Below are 20,734 nucleotides of genomic sequence, written 5' to 3'. Positions count from 1 at the left end.
TAAATGTTTAATAAAAATGTTTAATAAAAATCCACTCATAAAATTGAAAATGTTCAACCCTGCAAAATTGAGATTGATATAGTTTTTCCAATTTTCTAGTTTATCTTTTTTCGTTTTTTTAGAGTAACAGCTAGGCCTAGCCTGTATGTCGAAACGGAAGGTTAACTTACAAATCTGCACATAATGGCATTTTATGTACACTTCCTATGAAGTCGCCCTATGTTTATCTTGTGAATTTAGCCTAATGCATGGATTGCGTAAAGAAGAAGGATTAAGCTTCCCTGCCAGACCCCGAACCCCTGTGATGGCTACCTTGCATAGCCACTGGACAGGGGGCATGGGTATAGACCCATCTGGGACAAAAATCAGAAAAAGTCAAGCGGTCTGAATACTTTCCGAATGCACTGTAGACAGGTGTGTGCCTTTCCAAATCATGTCCAATCAATTGAATTTACCACAGGTGGACTCCAATCAAGTTGTAGAATCTCAAGGATGATCAATGGAAACAGGATGCATCTGAGCTCAATTTCGAGTCTCATGACAAAATATCTGAATACTTATGTAAATAAGGTATCTGGTATTTTTTTTTTAAATGTGCAAACATTTCTGTTTCCACTTTGTCATTGTTGGGCAATCTGTGTATATTGATAAGGATTTTCTTTTTTAAATCAATATTAGAATAAGGCTGTAACGTAACAAAATATAGTAGAAGAAAAGGGGTCTGAATACTTTCTGAAGGCGCTGTATGTAGCCTATTGGCCTACTGGATTTCGTTTTTTAATGCAGTCATCTCGGTTTGCATTTGAAATATATTTGTATCCTTTGCTTGTTCAATTGCAAAGACATTGCCAATTTTGTATTGTAGTCAACTTTGTTTCCGAATTATCAACGGTCACAGAGAGACAAACAAACAGCTTGATTCTATGTTGAGCAGAGATCTTCTGCGTATAAAGTGATGCGGAATTGAAAAAAAAAAAACATCTTACGACGCTGTTCTAGGAGTAGTCTGAGGCAATCAGTAAATAAATAGCAACTTTAGTGACGATGGTTTTGGGAAACAGCTTGTCGATTTAACAATGCTCCTAAGAAGGTTCTATAAATTAAACTTAGCCTTAGATACTCACGGCCAAGACACTTTGAACGCGTTAATTCAGATTTCCACGCCAAAGATTTTTATAACTAAACCAATATAGACCACAGCCTGTCGTTTCCAATGGGAGCAAATTAATCAAAGTGGGCACAACAGGCAAGGAGGTGGGCAGAGCCAAGCACGAGCTAGCAAAATCCTATTGGCACGCTCTAGCATGTATTTGCATATTTCTGTTAGGGAATGCCTGCTCTGAAGTGCGTGTGTGCAATAACTCAATCCGCCCTTACACTCCAAACAACGTATAAAACAAACTGTTTTGTATTCCAGCCAATGTGGCAGTTAGATGTATTTATTTTAATATACCAGCCACTCAGATTTTTTACCAGACAAAAAAAAATCTGCCATAATTACACACAAAAAAATGGATGAGCATACTTAATTATGCCTTACTATTAAGAAGTAAATGTGGTATATTGCTCGATTTAATATTCTGTGACCTGAGTCTTCAGAGACTAAAATGTTCAGCTGCCCCTTTAAATTGGTAACAGGGCGACTGAGCATAGATAGAACAATTAGAATACTTCATATATAAATGTGAAGCACCCAGTTGGTTTCCACTCACTAACAAAATATGGTGGCGAGAACAAGCCCAGTGGCCGGCAGTGGGGAGAAATGGATTTGGGTCGACGTCCTGCAAATTCTCTCATCGATGAAGCATTTGATGTCAATACAGTTCTGTTTCCAAAACTAGAATATGTTACTAACAGAGTGGACTACCTTTTGTAAACTTTACCCTTTGCCAAAGTTTTTTTTTAAATGGGTTGTTTAGGAGTGCAAGGGCGAATTGAGTTATTGCACTTCACAGAGTAGGCGTTCCTTAAGGGAAATATGCAAATACATGCTAGAGTGCGCCAATAGGCTCTCACCTCCTTGCTTGTTCTGTGATTAATTTGCTCCCATTGGAAAAGACAGGATGTGGTCTATCTGGCGTTAGTTATACAAATATATGACTCGAGTCATCACGTCTGCCTGTGAGAATCTCACTAGTAGAGGCTGACGATGTCTCTTTCTGCTAGCTTGTGAACAAAACAATGTAAATATCCAAGATACACGGACAAAGGCACACTTTAGTAGACTTGAGTAAATTAGACCAACTTTTATGCCTGTGCGCATTGCTTCTAAAAACATATATTTTAGCACTTCACTAGCAGTGCTCACAGCCCCCCAGACAGGCAGTGTTGCTGCGTAAGGTGGGATAACGTTACGATTCAGATTTCTTTGTGCATTACAAGATATGAAACAAAACGGCAGAAATACTTTGAAAACCGATATTGCAGCATTTATTTAGCCACAAATCACAACTCGCACTATTTGTATGAAATGCTGCACTGTTGAGCCTTGACTGTGAACCTCCCCAGGTGTCAGCTGTTAATTTTAGGCCCTGATTTAGGCAAAAGGGTAAAGTCTACAAAACGTACTCCACTCTGTGGGTAAACTGAAGAAAAATACACTGATTTACAGTTCATATAAGGAAATCAGTCAAATAAACGAATTATGCCCTAATCTATGGATTTCACATGACTGTGCAGGTGGCATTGTGTTGTGACAAAACTGCACATTTTAAAGTTATCTTTTATTGTCCCCCGCACAAGGTGCACTTGTGTAATGATCATGCTGTTTAATCAGCTTCTTGATATGCCACACCTGTCAGGTGGATGGATTATCTTGGCAAAGGAGAAATGCTCACTAACAGGGATATAAACAAATTTGTGGACAAAATCTGAGAGAAATACAAAAATGTCTGGGATTTTTTCATTGGACCAACACTTTACATGTTGTGTTTATATTTTTGCTCAGTGTAATTTTGGGAACAAGAAAAACGTATTGAGATCAAATGTTTCATTGATCAGAACATTTGCAGAATGTTGGCTAAAATTTATCTCGTTCTTCTCCCACTAGGCTTCCTCTTATCACCATATTTGGTGGCGAGTGGAAATGCCAACTGGATAATTATACATCCGGTGAAACATCTGGCTCATTGTTCCATCTGTGGCTACGCTAGCTTCAACCTTATGTTGGTGCTAGCAAGTAGGCAAGGTGTCAACAGACCCCTTCAAATTAGTGGATTCGTTTATTTCAGCCAAATTCGTTGCTGACAGGTATATAAAATCGAGCACCAAGCCATGCAATCTCACTAGACAAACTTTAGTAGTAAAATGGCCTTACTGAATAGCTCAGTGACTTTTATCGTGGCACCGTGATAAGAACTAGTCAGTTAATCAAATTTCTGCCCTGCTAGAGCTTCCCCGGTCAACTGTAAGTGCTGTTATTGTGAAGTGGAAACATCTAGGAGCAACAACAGCTCAGCCGCGAAGTGGTAGGCAACACAAACTCACAGAACGGGACCACCGAGGGCTGAATCGTAGAACAGAATGGTCTGTTCTTGGTGGATTGCAACACTCACTACAGATTTCTAAACTGCCTCTAGAAGCAACGTCAGCACAAGAACTGTTAGTCGGGAGCTTCAATGGGTTTCCATGGCCGAACAGCCGCACACAAGCCTAAGACCAGCATGCGCAATGCCATGCGTCGGCTGGAGAGGTGTAAAGCTCGCCGCCATTGGACTCTGGAGCAGTGGAAACGCGTTTTCTGGAGTGATGAATCACGCTTCACCATCTGGCTGTCTGACGGACAAATCTGAGTTTGGTGGGTGCCAGGAGAACGCTACCCACCCGGATGCTTAGAGCCAACTGTAAAGTTTGGTGGAGTAAGAATAAGGGTCTGGGGTTGTTTTTCATGGTCCGGGCCAGGCCCCTTAGTTCCAGTGAAGGGAAATCTTAACGCTGCAGCATACAATGACATTTTAGACAATTCTGTGGTTCCAACTTAGTGGCAACAGTTTTGGGAAGGCCCTTTCCTGTTTCAGCATGATAATGCTGCCATGCACAAAGCGAGGTCCATACAAAAATGTTTTATCGAGATCGGAGTGGAAGAACTTGACTTCACCCAACATCAGTGCCTGACCTCACTAATGCTCTTGTGGCTGAATGGAAGCAAGTCCCCGCGGCAATATTCTGCTAGTAGAAAGCCTTCCTAGAAAAGTGGAGGCTGTTATAGCAGCAAAGGGGAACCAACTCCATATTAATGCCAATGATTTTGGAATGAGATGTTCGACGAGCAGGTGTCCACATACGTACACTACATGACGAAAAGTGTCTCTCCGCCCTAACAATGGCAGTCGTTGTCCACCAAGCGGCACTACTTCATCTTCATGCTTGTGTGACACTTTTGAATTTGCGTCAAAAAGGTTTAAAAGTGTTTTTAGACCGTGTCCTTCGCTTCCCGCCTGCTGAACACCTGCCCTCACTGTCGTTAACAGAGCTGCAGGAGAACAGAGCTGCAGGAGAACAGTGCCCGACAGGCGGGGGTGAAGGACACCGTCAACCTGTCGTCCCCACCTCCCGCTAGCACAGCATCAGAAGGAAGGCAACACTGTGTATTAGCTGGCTTGCTAGTTAGCTAGCACACAATGTCGCCCCTGCCTCCAGCCTGCTGTGTACCGGAGTCCTCCTGAGGACTAGCTGGCAAAGCTACCACAGAGTCCTTTGCTCCCGCCTGCCGAACACCTGCCCACGACATCTTTAACAGAACTGCGAGAAAACAGTGCTCGACAGGCGGGGGTGAAGGACAGTCTACCAGTGTACGGATAATTAGCTGCCGGTAGGCTGGACAATAGAATGAGTCAAAATTCACCCAAGGCTGAAAAATGTCCAAGGAACGTTGGCTGAGCTGGAACACTAGAGCAAGGCCATAGAAAATAAACTTTGCCAAGCCTCTTCTGATTAGAGTGATGCTTAGAATTCCATTTACCCTAAATGTCACAAAAAATGTATCCCTTTTTATTTTACCACTACAATCTGTTCTTAGGATGAATCTGAAAAAGAACAACTTGTGTAGAAAATAAACATCCGCACCTCGATGGTGTCAACTGTGATTACATCTGCATAATGAGGAATTGTTGAAAAAAAAATGAAAAAACTTCTGACTATTTCTCTAAAATGGATAACATAAAATACAAATCCTCAGCAATCTACACACAATATCCCATAATGAAAATAAAAACAGTTTTAAAGACATTTTTGCAAATGAGACTCAAAACTGAGCGCAGGTGCATTCTGTTTCCATTGATCATCCTTGAGATGTTTCTACAACTTGATTGAAGTCGACCTGTGGTAAATTCAATTGATTGGACATGATTTGGAAAGGCACATACCTGTCTATAAAAAGGTACCACAGTTGATAGAGCATGTCAGAGCAAAAACCAAGACATGAGGTTAAAGGAATTGTCCTTAGAGCTCTGTGACAGGATTGTGTCGAGACACAGATCTGGGGAAGAGAACCAAAAAATGTCTGCAGCATTGAAGGTCGCCAAGAACACAGTGACCTCCATCATTCTTAAACGGAAGAAGTTTGGAACCACCAAGACACTTCCTAGAGCTGGCTGCCCGGCAAAACTGAGCAGTCAGGTAGCAGACAGAGAGGTGACCAAGAACCCGATGGTCACTCTGACAGAACTCCAGAGTTCCTCTGTGGAGATGGGAGAAGCTTCCAGAAGAACAACCATCTCTGCAGCACTCCACCAATCAGGCCTTTATAGTAGAGTCGCCAGACGGAAGCCACTCCTCAATAAAAGGCACATGACAGCCCAGTTGGAGTTTTCCCAAAAGGCACCTAAAGACTCTCAGACCATGAGAAACAAGATAACCTGGTCTGATGAAACCAAGATAGAACTCTTTGGCCTGATTTCCAAGCGTCACATCTGGAGGAAACATGGCACCATCACTACAGTGAAGCATGGTGGTGGCAGCATCATGCTGTAAGGATGATTTTCAGCGGTAGGGACTGGGAGACTTGTCAGGATTGAGGGTAAAATGAACAGAGCAAAGTACAGAGAGATCCTTGATGAAAACCTGCTCCAGAGCGCTCAGGACCTCAGACGGGGGTGAAGGTTCACCTTCCAACAGGACATTGAGTATAAGCACACAGCCAAGACAACACTAGAGTGCCTTCAGGACAAGTCTCTGAATGTCCTTGAGTGGCCCACGCAGAGCCCGGATTTGAACCCGATCAAACATCTCTGAAGAGACCTGAAAATAGCTGTGCAGCAACGCTCCCCATCAAACCTGAGCTTGAGAGAATCTGCAGAGAAGAATGGGAAAAACTCCCCAAATACAGGTGTGCCAAGCTTGTAGCGTCATACCCAAGAAGACTCAAGGCTATAATCTCTGCCAAAGGTGCTTCAACAAAGTACAAGGGAAAAGGGTCTGAATACTTACGTAAATGTCATATTTCCATGTATGATTTTTAATAAATTAGCAAAAATTTATAAAAACCTGGGGTATTGTGTGAATAAGGGGGAAATAACTATTTTATCATTTTTATAAATAAGGCGGTAATCTAACAAAATGTGGAAAAAGTCAAGGGATCTGAAAACTTTCCAAAGGTACTGTATACTAGGTTGAGGTTAGTTGTATTACTTTTACCCATTTTTCTCCCCAATTGGTAGTTAAGGTCTTGTCCCGTTGCTGCAACTCCTGTACGGACTCGGGAGAGAGGAAGGTTGAGAGCCATGCGTCCCCCGAAACACGACACTGCCAAGCCACACTGCTTCTTGACACACTGCACACTTAACCCAGAAGCCAGCTGCACCAATGTGGCAGAGGAAACACCATACAGCTGGCATCTGAAGTCAGCGTGCATGCGCCTGGCCCCCCCCAAAGTCGATAGAGCGCGATGGGACAAGGACATCCCGGCTGGCCAAAGCCTCCCCTAACCCAGACAATGCCGGGCCAATTGTGCGCTGCCTCATTGCCGGTTGCAGCCGGCTGCAAAACAGCCCGGGATCGAAACCGGGTCTGTAGCGATATAGTACCTTAGACTGCTGCGCCACTCGAGAGCCCAAATAAATAAACAAATAAATATTACTGTAAAAGTAATGAGTAATCATTTTAGAAAATCATGGGACATATGGTCGCATGCTACTTTATGTCAAACATATTGCTGCTGAAGCCTATACCTGATGCTTAGTGGTCTTATGCTGCCATCTATTGGAAATATTTAGCAGTTAATTTATTAATTCATATAAAGACTGAGAAATAAAGTGTATTTTTCTTATTAATTCCTGAGATCAGTCTCAAACCTGCCCCACCTATCTCACCCTAATTGCTGGACTTTTACATAGAGGTTACTAGGTCACACCCAGTTCAAACCACATTTGAAATATAAAACATAAAATGTGGCTTGTTTATCAAGTGTTCTGCCTTGCAATAATAAATACACTGCTCAAAAAAATAAAGGGAACAATTAAACAACACAATGTAACTCCAAGTCAATCACACTTCTGTGAAATCAAACTGTCCACTTAGGAAGCAACACTGATTGACAATAAATTTCACATGCTGTTGTGCAAATGGAATAGACAACAGGTGGAAATTATAGGCAATTAGCAAGACACCCCCAATAAAGGAGTGGTTCTGCAGGTGATAACCACAGACCACTTCTCAGTTCCTATGCTTCCTGGCTGATGTTTTGGTCACTTTGAATGATGGCGGTGCTTTCACTCTAGTGGTAGCATGAGACGGAGTCTACAACCCACACAAGTGGCTCAGGTATTAATGTTAAGATATAGACCAGACGCTTTGGAAAAGGATTGTATCACATTGATCATTATGGGAATTTGGCTAGCATCTTTCCGAAAAAATGTAGTATCGTCAGCCAGCTGGCTTATAATCATTTCTTTACCTGCTATGGAAATACCTTGTACAGGACTATTTAAATAATTTGCAAAAAGTTGGGTGATTAATAAAAACAGGTACGGAGAGATAGGACAACCTTGCCTAATTCCTCTCTTTCACTCAAATCTAGATGAAATGCCATATTTTAACTTGATAGAGCTGTTAGCATTTGCATAGAGTCTTAATAGCATTACAGAAAAAAATCCCCAAAGCCAAGTCTCTCTCAAGGGAGTGGAAGAGGAACTGATGTTCTACTGTGTCAAATGCTTTATAAAAATCTAAAAATAATATAAAGCTATCCTCGGTTATTAGGTCTGAGTAGTCAAGTATGTCTAATACTAGTCTGACCTTGTAAGAAATATGTCTGTTCCTCATGAAGCCAGACTGTGTTTCATCAATGATTGCATCCAGGACTTCTTTAATTATTTTTGCAAGTAGTAAGGCTAATATCTTATAGTCATTATTAAGAAGACAAATTGGACGCCAGTTATCGTTAAGCAGCACTTCTTTTTTAGGCTTAGGTATCAGTGTTATTAACCCCTGGCTCATTGTAGGAGGGCGAATATTGTTTTTAATACTCTCTAAAAAAGACTTAAAATAGGAAGGGAGCTACTTATTCAGAAAATAATTTGTAAAATTCTGATGTAATTCCATCAACACCTGGTGATTAATTGTTCTTTAGATGTTTTATAGACTCTATAATCTCCAAGTTTTATGGGTTCATCACACTGTTTATATTCTATATCACTGATAGAGTGAACATTATTCAGTGAGTCAAAAAAACATATCTGTGGATTCCTGACAGTACATAGAACTATACAATTCTGTAAAAATTGCTACAGTATTTAGCGATTAATTTTTGGCCATCTGTAATAACACCATCAATGTTTAACTTATGGATAGTGTTATTTTCAGAGTGAAATTTCTCAAGTCTAAAGAAACAGGATGAATTATATTCTCTCTCCTCAATTTTTTCCTAGATCTAATAAAGGCTCCTTCTGCTTTTAATCTATATATACATATATTATCCAGTTTATTTTGTAACTCAATTAGTTCCATCTTCTCCTCCCCCGAGAGGCCGGCTGGGGACCTCTGAGAAAGGGAAGTTATCTGAAAGATCACATTTTCCTCCTCAGCTCTTCTGGTCTTAGCAAGATTACTACCATATTTTCTAAGGTATTTGGACACCTCAAATTTAAAGAGCTCCCAGTTCTTGCAATAAGATTTTTCTTCACAAGCCCTTTCCCAAAAGTGTGAAAGCAGATCTTTAACCTCAAACTTAACTATATAATTTAATAATGAGCTATTTAACTTCCAGTAGGATGCTCTACCAAGGTTAGTATCAGGGGTAAATATTTTGATATCAATGTAAATGGCCCTGTGGTCTGTGAGGGGAGTAGTACAAATATTTGTAGTAAAACACTATCAATACATTTGGATAAAAGCCAAAAATCTATTCTGGATTGTCTGGAACCTGTTTTGTTACTCCAAGTGAATGATCTGTCAGCCAGAAACCTCTCTCCATATATCAGTAAGATCAAATCTTTCAATAAAAAGTATTAAATCCAAATTCTGATTGGTTGGCCTACCTTGGGGCCATCTATCAGTTGAATTAAGTCCCCTCCTATTAATAATAACGAATTGGGAAATTTAGATAACCAATGAAGTATATGTTTCCCTATAGATTCAAGCAACTCATCATTCTCATGTTTGGTGTTGTACCCGTAGAAGTTTAAAGTAATGAGCGTACTGTCATTGTAACTGATCACAAGACAAATAAAGTGACCAAAGGGGTCATATTCCGAGTGTAGAATATTACCACCAAAGGTATTTTTCATTGTAGTGACACCAGCGGAGCGTTCAGATCCATGGGAGTGCCAAAGATTGTTGCCCCACTGTGGGGGCAACTGTTCTGCCTTACTATTATTATTCGACCATGCTGGTCATTTATGAACATTTGAACATCTTGGCCATGTTCTGTTATAATCTCCACCCGGCACAGCCAGAAGAGGACTGGCCACCCCACATAGCCTGGTTCCTCTCTAGGTTTCTTCCTAGGTTTTGGCCTTTCTAGGGAGTTTTTCCTAGCCACCGTGCTTCTACACCTGCATTGCTTGCTGTTTGGGGTTTTAGGCTGGGTTTCTGTACAGCACTTTGAGATATCAGCTGATGTACGAAGGGCTATACAAATAAATTTGATTTGACCTCCAGAATTTGCATCAGCCGAAATTGAGTGAGACTCTTGCAAAAAAACAAAAAGCTGTTTGAAATTGTTTAGCAAATAAAAATAAGGCCTTGCGCGTCCCTTTGTTTCGTAACCCCCTAGCATTAAGAGAAACTATAGACAAAGACAAAACAACAAAGATCATATAAAAGTATTAACTTTAGTAGGATAGGTCAAAAACGTAGGAGCAGTAAACGACAAGGAACAGAGATCTGCACCATTTAAGTCAATTTAAAGTGAAAATAGTTTATTCCATAAACTTTGAGCTAGACGTTATCCAGCTTTTGAAATTCAACTCAACTGAAAATTATGTTCAAGACAAGGGTTCTTGTAAGAGAGACTAAACACCCTCTTTAGTGTAATCAGGAACTATTCTGAGATATAAAATACAAAATAATATTTTAAATAAAAGGGTACCTATTACTTTAAGTGCATATGAAAACTGATCATAAAAAAATGTGAATAAAAAATGTTTTACATTGTATATATTACATGTTCCTAAGACCTTTTTCACTTGGAAATAATTATTAATAACTAAATAGAACAATAACCGTGTAAAGTCAGAGCAGACCTGTATGCCCTTTAAAACAGTATCTTAGTTACTGTATACATAAAAGATAAATACTGATTTCAGTCTTCTTCGTCAGTTTGTAAACAAAATAGGTTTTCTGGTCATACAAGAACAAACTAAATTGAAGGACCTGAGTATTCCGAAATATTGTCAAAATAGTCATGCGACACTTGCTAGACTCATAATCCGAGTTAATTGCGTCAAATCTTACAAATCAATGAGCTCGACCTCTAGATTCCTAAGAATGAACAGATTGACGCATATACAATTACTCAGCAGCGATTTGGAAACAAATCACCAAAAAAGTTATTTAATTTATTTTTTTTACTCTGTCTGTTTAAAATCGGCCACATATTTAAGAAGAGGACAGGGACATGCGTTTTGTTTAGGTTTTACAACTTTTTCTTTAAAAAGAAGTGGTTAACCTTGACCAGAAAATGTTTAATGGTTGAGGGCTATGCGCCAGCATTGTGGGTTACCACAACAGTGAGCTTGCTCACCAAGTAGCCGTAACAGTGTTAATAATAAATTACCCGAGGTAAATCTACAGGGTTAACGCCCTAAAATAACATCTGCTTTTTTCAAGATTACTTCAACTATGGCAAGTAGCTGTGACATATGGCTATATTATGAAACTGAGCTCCATGGCGGATGCATTTATCAGAAAAATTATCAGTCATCAGAAAAAAAGCGTTGTTAAAAATGTAATGTGTCCAGCCTACTACCGTTGTCGCAGCTGGAATCAAACATTATTTTTGCATTAACGTATATTGGAGCGTCCCTGCCTCCCGCTAATTTAACATTTACCAATATATAACAGGTATAAAGGGAGGGTTCCTGCAAATGCGGCAACGTCCACATACAGGAACGCCCGGAATAGCATCCTTCTCCAAATTAGCTGCTGTGCTAGACGGAGCGAAAAACGCGTATTCTACCACATCAGAGTTATAGGTGCCGTTTTGGAGAAAAATGCGGGTCAGACTGTTTCTATACAGGTATCCACAAATTATACAATTATAGGATCACGGATTCTTTAAATAACTAGATTTTCATAAACAAGTACCCCTCCCCAAAAACATTTCGGCAGTTATTTGTCGGACGCTGCATATTAACCACCCAGGGCGGCGTCTTTTATATGGCTATTAACTGGCTAGCTACACAGAAACAAGTCTATGTGCGATATATATCTGGAGTGATTAATTGAACGAGAACTAACCACTTCAGAGGAATACATGTTTTTATAACTCTGAAATCTTTCGGCAGTACGTAATCGCAGCGTAGATTATTTCTTGAACGTTTCCTCCCCGAGGAGCCAATAACAAATACCCATTCACTTGTTTAGCCAATAGCAGCGCGTGTTATGTAATTTTCCACCAATCGATGTTCAATGAAGGCTGTCCCAAAAACTAAACTCCTCGTGCACCGTACTCTCAGATTCTTACCTGTGCGTTTAGAACTTCACCAGACATCTCCTCGCAAACAAACTGCCCAGAGATGTTATCAAAATGGTGTTCAAAATCATTAAAATATATATGCTGTTATCGTAACGAAATTGTAAATGAATGTCAAATTCCAATCCACCTTGGATCAGTGACCTCGACGACTATGTCATTTCCGTCAGAGTAAAAATGAGGCGTGGCGAGTGTAGTTATGTGGCGCGTTCAAGGGAGTTAGACTATGTAGGCAGCGCTGTCCTGTCTGTCCGTGTGATTCTTTGCTCACCATAGTTGAGAGACCCAAGGCATAGGCCTACTTTTCTTACTGATAGCATGGCATGTAGTTCATAACTAGTGTAGCTATATAAAAGGCATCTTTCCCATAATATTTATACACGGACAATGGTTTCTCTGCTAATAGTAATATATTGTATTGAACATTAGCTACTTATTTCAATTGACAGTCTTGTGTAAACACATTTATTTGTATAATGACTGTTTTGTTTGTTTATTGTAATGGGTAAACCTGGGAAATAAGATGATGGCTGATGGGTTGCAGTGCACTTAGTTAATAAGTCTGTGTCATTTGGATTCAATGCACTTTCGGAGAATCATGGCGGAATTGGATGTCGATAATGAAACGAAAAGCGAGTTGAGTGGAGTTGGAGAAGATTAATTGGAAAACAGTGTTGAAGAATGGAATGAAAATAAGAAAGTGTTAAACTGAAGGGGATGATGAATGTGTGTCAGACAAGTTTTTGTTTCTTGTTTGGATGCGATTTTTGGATAAAAATGTTTATCTGGGATATCAGTTTGGGGGTTTCGAAGAAGGTGAATCTTGTGCTGGTAAAAGTGGGCTCAGTCAGTGTGACCACGAGTGGACTTGTCCTGATTAATAGTGTGTCTGAGGAACAGAGGAAGAAGGCAGTGACCACTGGGCACAGACATCAATTCAACATCTATTCCACATTGGTTCAACACCATTTCATTGAAATGACATGGAAACAATGTTGATTCAACCCGTGTGTGGGCATCACAAGAGTTGTGTAGTGCTTTGAACTCCGGAGTAGAGCACCTGTTAAAGGAGTCATCTCTGGGGTGTTGTTGGATACCCTTGCGACAAGAATCCCCGGTGTGGTTAGTGCCCGTCACACTGGCATGGGCACAGTTTTGCAGGTCTGAGCAAGCCCCCCCCCCCCCCCCCCCCCCACAGTTTTATAGTTAATCTAGTTCTATTTTACACATTGTGAACATTTTGCAGTTTTAAAGCAAATTTCCAATAAACAAATGTTTTATCATGGCTTATGACGTGTTTATATGCTATCTGGGGGGCCTAACCCCCATGGCCGTGATGAAATTGTGGTGGGGATCATGACTCAGAGTTCATGGAATGCCCTGTAAAGGCATTTTCATACATAGGGTTGGTTTACTTCTAGCAGAACTTGGCTAAGTGAAGCGAATATCTCCCTAAAGACCTTCGCTTGAAAAATGAAAAAAAAAAAAACAGCAACATTACTGTTGTTTGAGCTACTGTAGCAACAACAAAGCCATAACACTTCCTCAAAATAATCTGAATTTATCTAAGATAAATCAAGAAATCTGTAATAAATGTATGTTTTTGCCAAAGAGGTCTTAATCAAGGAATTTTTCAATCTAACAAAGATGTTTGGAGCAGTTTTTCTCAAGTGAAAAAATCTGCATGAAAACTAGTAGTCTCTTGTTGAATGACAACAAACACTTCACTGAAGAATCCCCTTCCATAGTTCATTCCTACAAGGAGTAGTACTGTTGACCAATCACCGACCGAAGGGGCGTAGACTTTGGCAACCAAGCTTCAACTTGTGTCAAGAAAAAAGTGTGTGTGTGCAGGGAATAGACAAAAATTTGGACAATAACTTCAAAAAATATTGGCATAATATATGCGCAAACTGTTTAGACTGGGAAGCATGCGACAGGCTAAAGAAAGTAGGAGGTTGAGGTGACAAAAGTTAGGGTGGTCCATCAGATTTGCTATGTGTAGGCAATCAAAATTATTGTGGGAGCTAGTGACACTAGTGTTGAAGATATGGTAGTGGATGTACCAGAGCCCACAGTGAATATCCATCAATCAAGAGCACCGGATATGCTACATGTGAAGAAAGTGGATTTGTGGCATTCATTGCAACTATGATAAACTGCACGGGTCAAATAAAAAGGAAGACGAAGCAAAATCTTTGGATGCGGAGGAAAAATATCTCGGGCTTCAGGAATTCAAATCTGCAAGGGTTATTGGCGACGGAAAATGTGATGGCCCTCCCAGGCTCCTGGATAATTAATTTTAACAGATGGCGGGAGCATTTTGAGTGATTTTGGGGTAGTTAATGAGTTTTTTTTCTTTCTTAATATTTTATTTTATTATATTTTTTTGCTGCACAGTAGGTGGCGGCAATACAACTTTTTGGACGTAGTCCGCTGCAAAACCCCAACAAAGAAGATTCAATCAAATACAGAAGGGGAAACCCAGAAACGTCACAGGGGCTATAAAGCTGATGCATCTGTTTATAATGTTTTCTCAGCACAGAGCTGAAGATGGAGTTACATCGGTATGTCACTGCTAGCAAAGCCCGGAGAAGAGGAATATTGGAACAGGGAGACGGAAAGGTTGATTTCGGAGGAGGAAGAAGAGGTAGAAGAGAATGAGGAAAGCAGCGGTTGAATCTGAATTTGGGAGATGATGTGTCAAATAAGGGAGATGGTTCACTCTGTGCCAAGCAACTTGACTAAAGGTCATTGAAAGGAGTGATTTCTGGGGTAGTGTTAAGTGTGAAGGTGGAGCAACTGAAGTTGAAGATTCCTGGTATTTGTAATGCCCATCATTTGGTGCGACACAGACTCTGTGGGGAGCGTGGTGAAACGGAGGTGTCAGTCTGTCCTTTTGAGTTTTGATTCTTTACCTAACAAAGTCATGTTAGGATATATAAGTTATGCGGTTGGAGCTTTTGTGCCAAATCCCACTGCGGTGTTTCAGGTGCCACGATTGTGTGTAGGAGAGAGATTCCAAAATGTGGGAAGTGTGCAGGAGGGCATTGGAGAGAGGATTGCATAGTTTCTGTGGGAAAAGTTGTCATCTGAAGGGGTAACCATGTTGCTAGGGATCGGAAGTGTCTGGTAGGAGAGAGGCAGGTTGAAATGGCCATGGTCAGAAGTGAAGAAGGTGTTTTATGCTGAGGCAGTCAAGAAAGTAGAGGAAGATGGCTCAAGGGTGAGATCCTGAGAGGGACCCTGTGAGTAGTAGATCTGTGCCAGCACAGAGGGATAGGCCAAACTGTACTTGGGTGTACGAGATTTGACTTCAGAAGAGTTATAGAGTGTGTTGAGATGGTGTCCTGTCCACCCAGGCCTTTGGCGTGGTGCAGGAGCAGATAGGGTCAAAGTAGTGGGATGGGGTAGTGGGTTTTTTAATGACTGTAGGGTTAGTTGGAAGGGTGTTTATATTTTTTCTATACATTTTTTTTTTTCTTCCATTTTGTATCACAAAGTGTAACGGATTTATACTATTGTCCAGTTGCGGACGATAATGCACCATATTGGATGCCCACCACCATTAAAGCCCACTGCAGAAGAATAACGTTTTCTTACCACCAAATATGGTAGTGACAGGAAGTTCAGTCGTAGGTAGTGGGAGATTTTGTCAACAATGAAACATCTGATCTCAATACATTTTTCTATTCCCAAAACTACAATCTGTTACAAACACACTGCACTAAGTCTTATAGACTTGACACTTTGCCAAAGTGTAAAAAAAAAAATTGTTTAGAAGGAGTGCAAGGTCGAATTGAGTTTGTGCACACAGACTTCACAGAGGAGACGTTCCCTAACGGAAATATGCAAATACAAGCTACAATGAGCCAATAGGATCTCGCTAGCTCTTGATTTAGCCACCTCCTTGCATGTTCTGCCCACTATGTTTAATTTGCTCCCACTGTAAACGACACAGATTAACCATCTTGGGTTAGTTGTAAACATATTTGATTCAATGCATTCTTTTGAATGAGTGTTGCTTGCTGTTGAATAGGGCTCCAACGAGGGGTTCCGGAAGTGGATTCTCACTATTGTTATTTTACTGCTGCCCTTTAACTACTTATTTTATTTCCTTTTATAATTCATATTTAGACTGAATTGTTGGGGCTTGTAAGTACGCATTTACTTACTGTAAACCTGTTGTATTCAGTGCATGTGACTAATAACATTTGATTTGAGCAAACTCCAAGCGGGCTGTCAATTACTGACGAATGGCTTCGGTCTAACCACTCTACCATAAAGGCCTGATTTGTTGGAGTGCTGCAGAGATGGTTGTCCTTCTGGAAGGTTCTCCCATCTCGTTAGAGGAACTCTGGAACTCTGTCAGAGTTCCAGAGCCCTTCTCCCCCGAATGCTCAGTTTGGCCGGGAGGCCAGTTCTAGGAAGAGTCTTGGTGGTTCCAAACTTCTTCCATTTAAGAATGATGGAGGCCACTGTTCTTGGGGACCTCCAATGCTGCAGAAATATCTATGTATATACAGTGCCTTGCGAAAGTATTCGGCCCCCTTCAACTTTTGTGACCTTTTGCCACATTTCAGGCTTCAAACATAAAGATATAAAACGGTATTTTTTTTGTGAAGAATCAACAACAAGTGGGACACAATCATGAAGTGGAATGACATTTATTGGATATTTCAAACTTTTTTAACAAATCAAAAACTGAAAAATTGGGCGTGCAAAATTATTCAGCCCCCTTAAGTTAATACTTTGTAGCGCCACCTTTTGCTGCGATTACTGCTGTAAGTCGCTTGGGGTATGTCTCTATCAGTTTTGCACATCGAGAGACTGAATTTTTTTCCCATTCCTCCTTGCAAAACAGCTCGAGCTCAGTGAGGTTGGATGGAGAGCATTTGTGAATAGCAGTTTTCAGTTCTTTCCACAGATTTTCGATTGGATTCAGGTCTGGACTTTGACTTGGCCATTCTAACACCTGGATATGTTTATTTTTGAACCATTCCATTGTAGATTTTGCTTTATGTTTTGGATCATTGTCTTGTTGGAAGACAAATCTCCGTCCCAGTCTCAGGTCTTTTGCAGACTCCATCAGGTTTTCTTCCAGAATGGTCCTGTATTTGGCTCCATCCACTTCCCATCAATTTTAACCATCTTCCCTGTCCCTGCTGAAGAAAAGCAGGCCCAAACCATGATGCTGCCACCACCATGTTTGACAGTGGGGATGGTGTGTTCAGGGTGTTGAGCTGTGTTGCTTTTACGCCAAACATAACGTTTTGCTTTGTTGCCAAAAAGTTCAATTTTGGTTTCATCTGACCAGAGCACCTTCTTCCACATGTTTGGTGTGTCTCCCAGGTGGCTTGTGGCAAACTTTAAACAACACTTTTTATGGATATCTTTAAGAAATGGCTTTCTTCTTGTAACTCTTCCATAAAGGCCAGATTTGTGCAATATACGACTGATTGTTGTCCTATGGACAGAGTCTCCCACCTCAGCTGTAGATCTCTGCAGTTCATCCAGAGTGATCATGGGCCTCTTGGCTGCATCTCTGATCAGTCTTCTCCTTGTAGGAGCTGAAAGTTTAGAGGGACGGCCAGGTCTTGGTAGATTTGCAGTGGTCTGATACTCCTTCCATTTCAATATTATCGCTTGCACAGTGCTCCTTGGGATGTTTAAAGCTTGGGAAATCTTTTTGTATCCAAATCCGGCTTTAAACTTCTTCACAACAGTATCTCGGACCTGCCTGGTGTGTTCCTTGTTCTTCATGATGCTCTCTGCGCTTTTAACGGACCTCTGAGACTATCACAGTGCAGGTGCATTTATACGGAGACTTGATTACACACAGGTGGATTGTATTTATCATCATTAGTCATTTAGGTCAACATTGGATCATTCAGAGATCCTCACTGAATTTTGCACGCTTAATTTTTCAGTTTTTGATTTGTTAAAGTTTGAAATATCCAATAAATGTCGTTCCACTTCATGATTGTGTCCCACTTGTTGTTGATTCTTCACAAAAAAATCGTTTTATATCTTTATGTTTGAAACCTAAAATGTGGCAAAAGATCGCAAAGTTCAAGGGGGCCGAATACTTTCGCAAGGCACTGTAGGTACCCTTCCCCAGATCTGTGCCTCGACACAATCCTGTCTCTGAGCTCTACACATAAATCTTTCGACTTGGTTTTTGCTCTGACATTATTATTATTTTTTTTTTCTGTTATTTTACCAGGTAAGTTGACAGAACACATTCTCATTTACAGCAACGACCTGGGGATGAATGAGCCAATTGTAAACTGGGGATTATTAGGTGACATGCACTGTCAAGTGTGGGACCTTATATAGGCAGGTGTGTTCCTTTCCAAATGACAGACTTTCTAAATACCTGTTTTTTTCAGTGTCATTATGGGGTATTGCATGTAGATTGAGGGAGAAAAAATGAACATAAAATGTGTAAAAAGTCGAGGGTTCTGATTACTTTCCTAAGGCACTGAATGTATGTGTGTCATGGGATGTATAGACATTATGGACAGTATGTGGATAGAATATTTAGTATATATGTAGGATACAATAGTGTGTGTATGTATGTATGTATACATACACACAGCAATAGCTGAATAGGATGGCATTGACAAGAATACAGTATACATATGAAATGAGTAAAACAGTATGTAAACATTATTAAAGTGACCAGTGATTCCATGTCTATGTACATAGGGCAGCAGCCATACTATTTTTGTCCAGACTGCATCAGATACATGGTCTACACATACTGAGATAGAGGGGCGCTGTTTCGCTCGATCGGATGTTTTATCTGATATTGATGCTTCTTTCTGTCGGTGTGCGTCTCGGTCAAATAAATGATCAATATTTTTATATTTTATCTGGATGGGCAAGGGGGTATGGTAGGGCGGGCCAGGCCCCCTAAGGCCTGCCCATAACGTTGGCCCTGGCCAGCTGTTTGCCAACTGTGCTAAACTGAACCATGCATACAAACCCTGCTGAAAAAGAACATTACCCAATTTTAATAATTGTAATGGTTCTATGCCCACAAAGAGTATGCACATGTTTATATAAATTGGTGTCTATTAATTGAGTAACATTCAGATAACTGGTCAGCAGTTTAATCAGATTTCAACCAAAAACCAGATCACAACCAATACAAGACATTTTTCATGACGTCAAAAAGACTGGGTCAAACGGCATTCAAGCATCGATCATCATCCCCAGAATAAGACCCTCAATATCTATTGGAAAAAGGCATCAAAATCACTGTGCACTTTCACCACCCTGTGAAGGTCATCATAACTTATTTAATCTGTAGCCTAATAAACTGCATGCTTTACCGAGTCGTAGTGGGAGGACCACACACCATACCATCGCAATTCACAAAGTTTACTTCGATAGTATGGTCTTTATATCAATATTTGCGCATAAAGGCATCTCCACCATTTCTCACATAGCCTAATTCATTTTACTGACAAAAAGATCCCACCATGTCAAACAAACAAATGATCTGTCTGCAAATATAAAATTGTACTGACACTACCCATTTCCATCACAGCTGTCGTGACTTTACTCGTATAAAAAAAAAACTGGAGGGAAATGTGGTTATGGTCTGACTTTCGGTTGTTGTAGATGCACCTCCCCCGACTTCACTCCTCAACTTTCGTCTGCAGTCGGTTGCTTCAGCCTTACCACTCAAAACAAGCCCAATGAACTACAGTAAGTAGACCAGATCATGGAGAATAAGAGTCTTCTAGTAGCCAAAAGGCCATTAGCATGGGCAGCGCCATTGAGGGCTTTTTAATGTTGTCAAATGGGTGGGACTTCCAACTTCATTGGCTGAACCCTCCTGTTGAAGTCATGTCCATTTGGGTCATCAGGAGGGAACAGCCAATCGTGAAGAAGAAAATGTACTCTTCGCTAAGCCCCGTCACCCTTGGTTACTCTTGCAACCTCGGATAACATTTTCCCGGGAAGCCCAATTCAACCACTGGCGAAATCCCCTCACAATGATCTCAAACTGTGTTTCTAATACACAATTAAAAATAATTAAATACAAACTACCCCTTGCCAATCAGGAAACTCTTGGGTATGTTGTGCTGGACTGTCAATACAATTGCTTCATAGGAACCTGGTAAAATTATGTTTGTAGTATAGCTAGCCAGAATGGCTCTGAATTCACTGTCAGCATGCAGTCAAAGCTAAAACCACTTTTGGAGCTAACTAGTGCTCTCAAATCCTGATGTTGATAAAAGATGGGAGTTGTATTCATAAAATTGCTAACTAACATGCATTGAGAAAACAAGTTATAGTAGATTACCTTGAAATGAGGGAAAGGCTACTTACTTCGTCGGAGGACGAGGCTTCATCAACGTTTAAGAAATCCATATTCCTCCCTAAAATCTCACCAGAAGGAACAGATTGATGGTTTCAACTATGGTATTCTCATTTTCCTTATTGTTTAACTTTACCTAACAATCATCAAGTTACTATTTTTCGGAATACTCAGGTACTTCAATTTATTAGTTTGTTCTTGTATGACCAGAATACCTATTTTGTTTACAAATTTACGAAGAAGACTGAAAGCTGCATTTATTTTTTTAT

The 20,734-nt window shown here is 40.5% G+C and overlaps 1 protein-coding gene across 2 annotated transcripts in view; it reads right to left on the bottom strand.

Moving 5' to 3' along the window:
- Positions 1-20,522, bottom strand: part of hmbsa (hydroxymethylbilane synthase a) — a 32,140-nt gene extending 11,618 nt beyond the window's left edge. The window contains exon 1 of one of the 2 annotated variants that reach the window (XM_090187092.1): positions 20,477-20,522. In XM_090187092.1, coding sequence (XP_090043218.1) covers positions 20,477-20,518 — 42 coding nt within the window. In that variant the 5' untranslated portion in view covers positions 20,519-20,522. Of the gene's footprint in view, positions 1-12,121; positions 13,614-20,476 lie in introns of those variants that run through there. The other variant, XM_021618998.3, reaches the window with a different exon arrangement.
- Positions 20,523-20,734: the final 212 nt, after the last annotated feature.

This window comes from Oncorhynchus mykiss, chromosome 10, assembly GCF_057628025.1.
Source record: "Oncorhynchus mykiss isolate SJ-2025 chromosome 10, ASM5762802v1, whole genome shotgun sequence".
NCBI classification, from domain to species: domain Eukaryota; kingdom Metazoa; phylum Chordata; class Actinopteri; order Salmoniformes; family Salmonidae; genus Oncorhynchus; species Oncorhynchus mykiss.
This window is presented reverse-complemented; position numbering and strand designations above follow the sequence as displayed.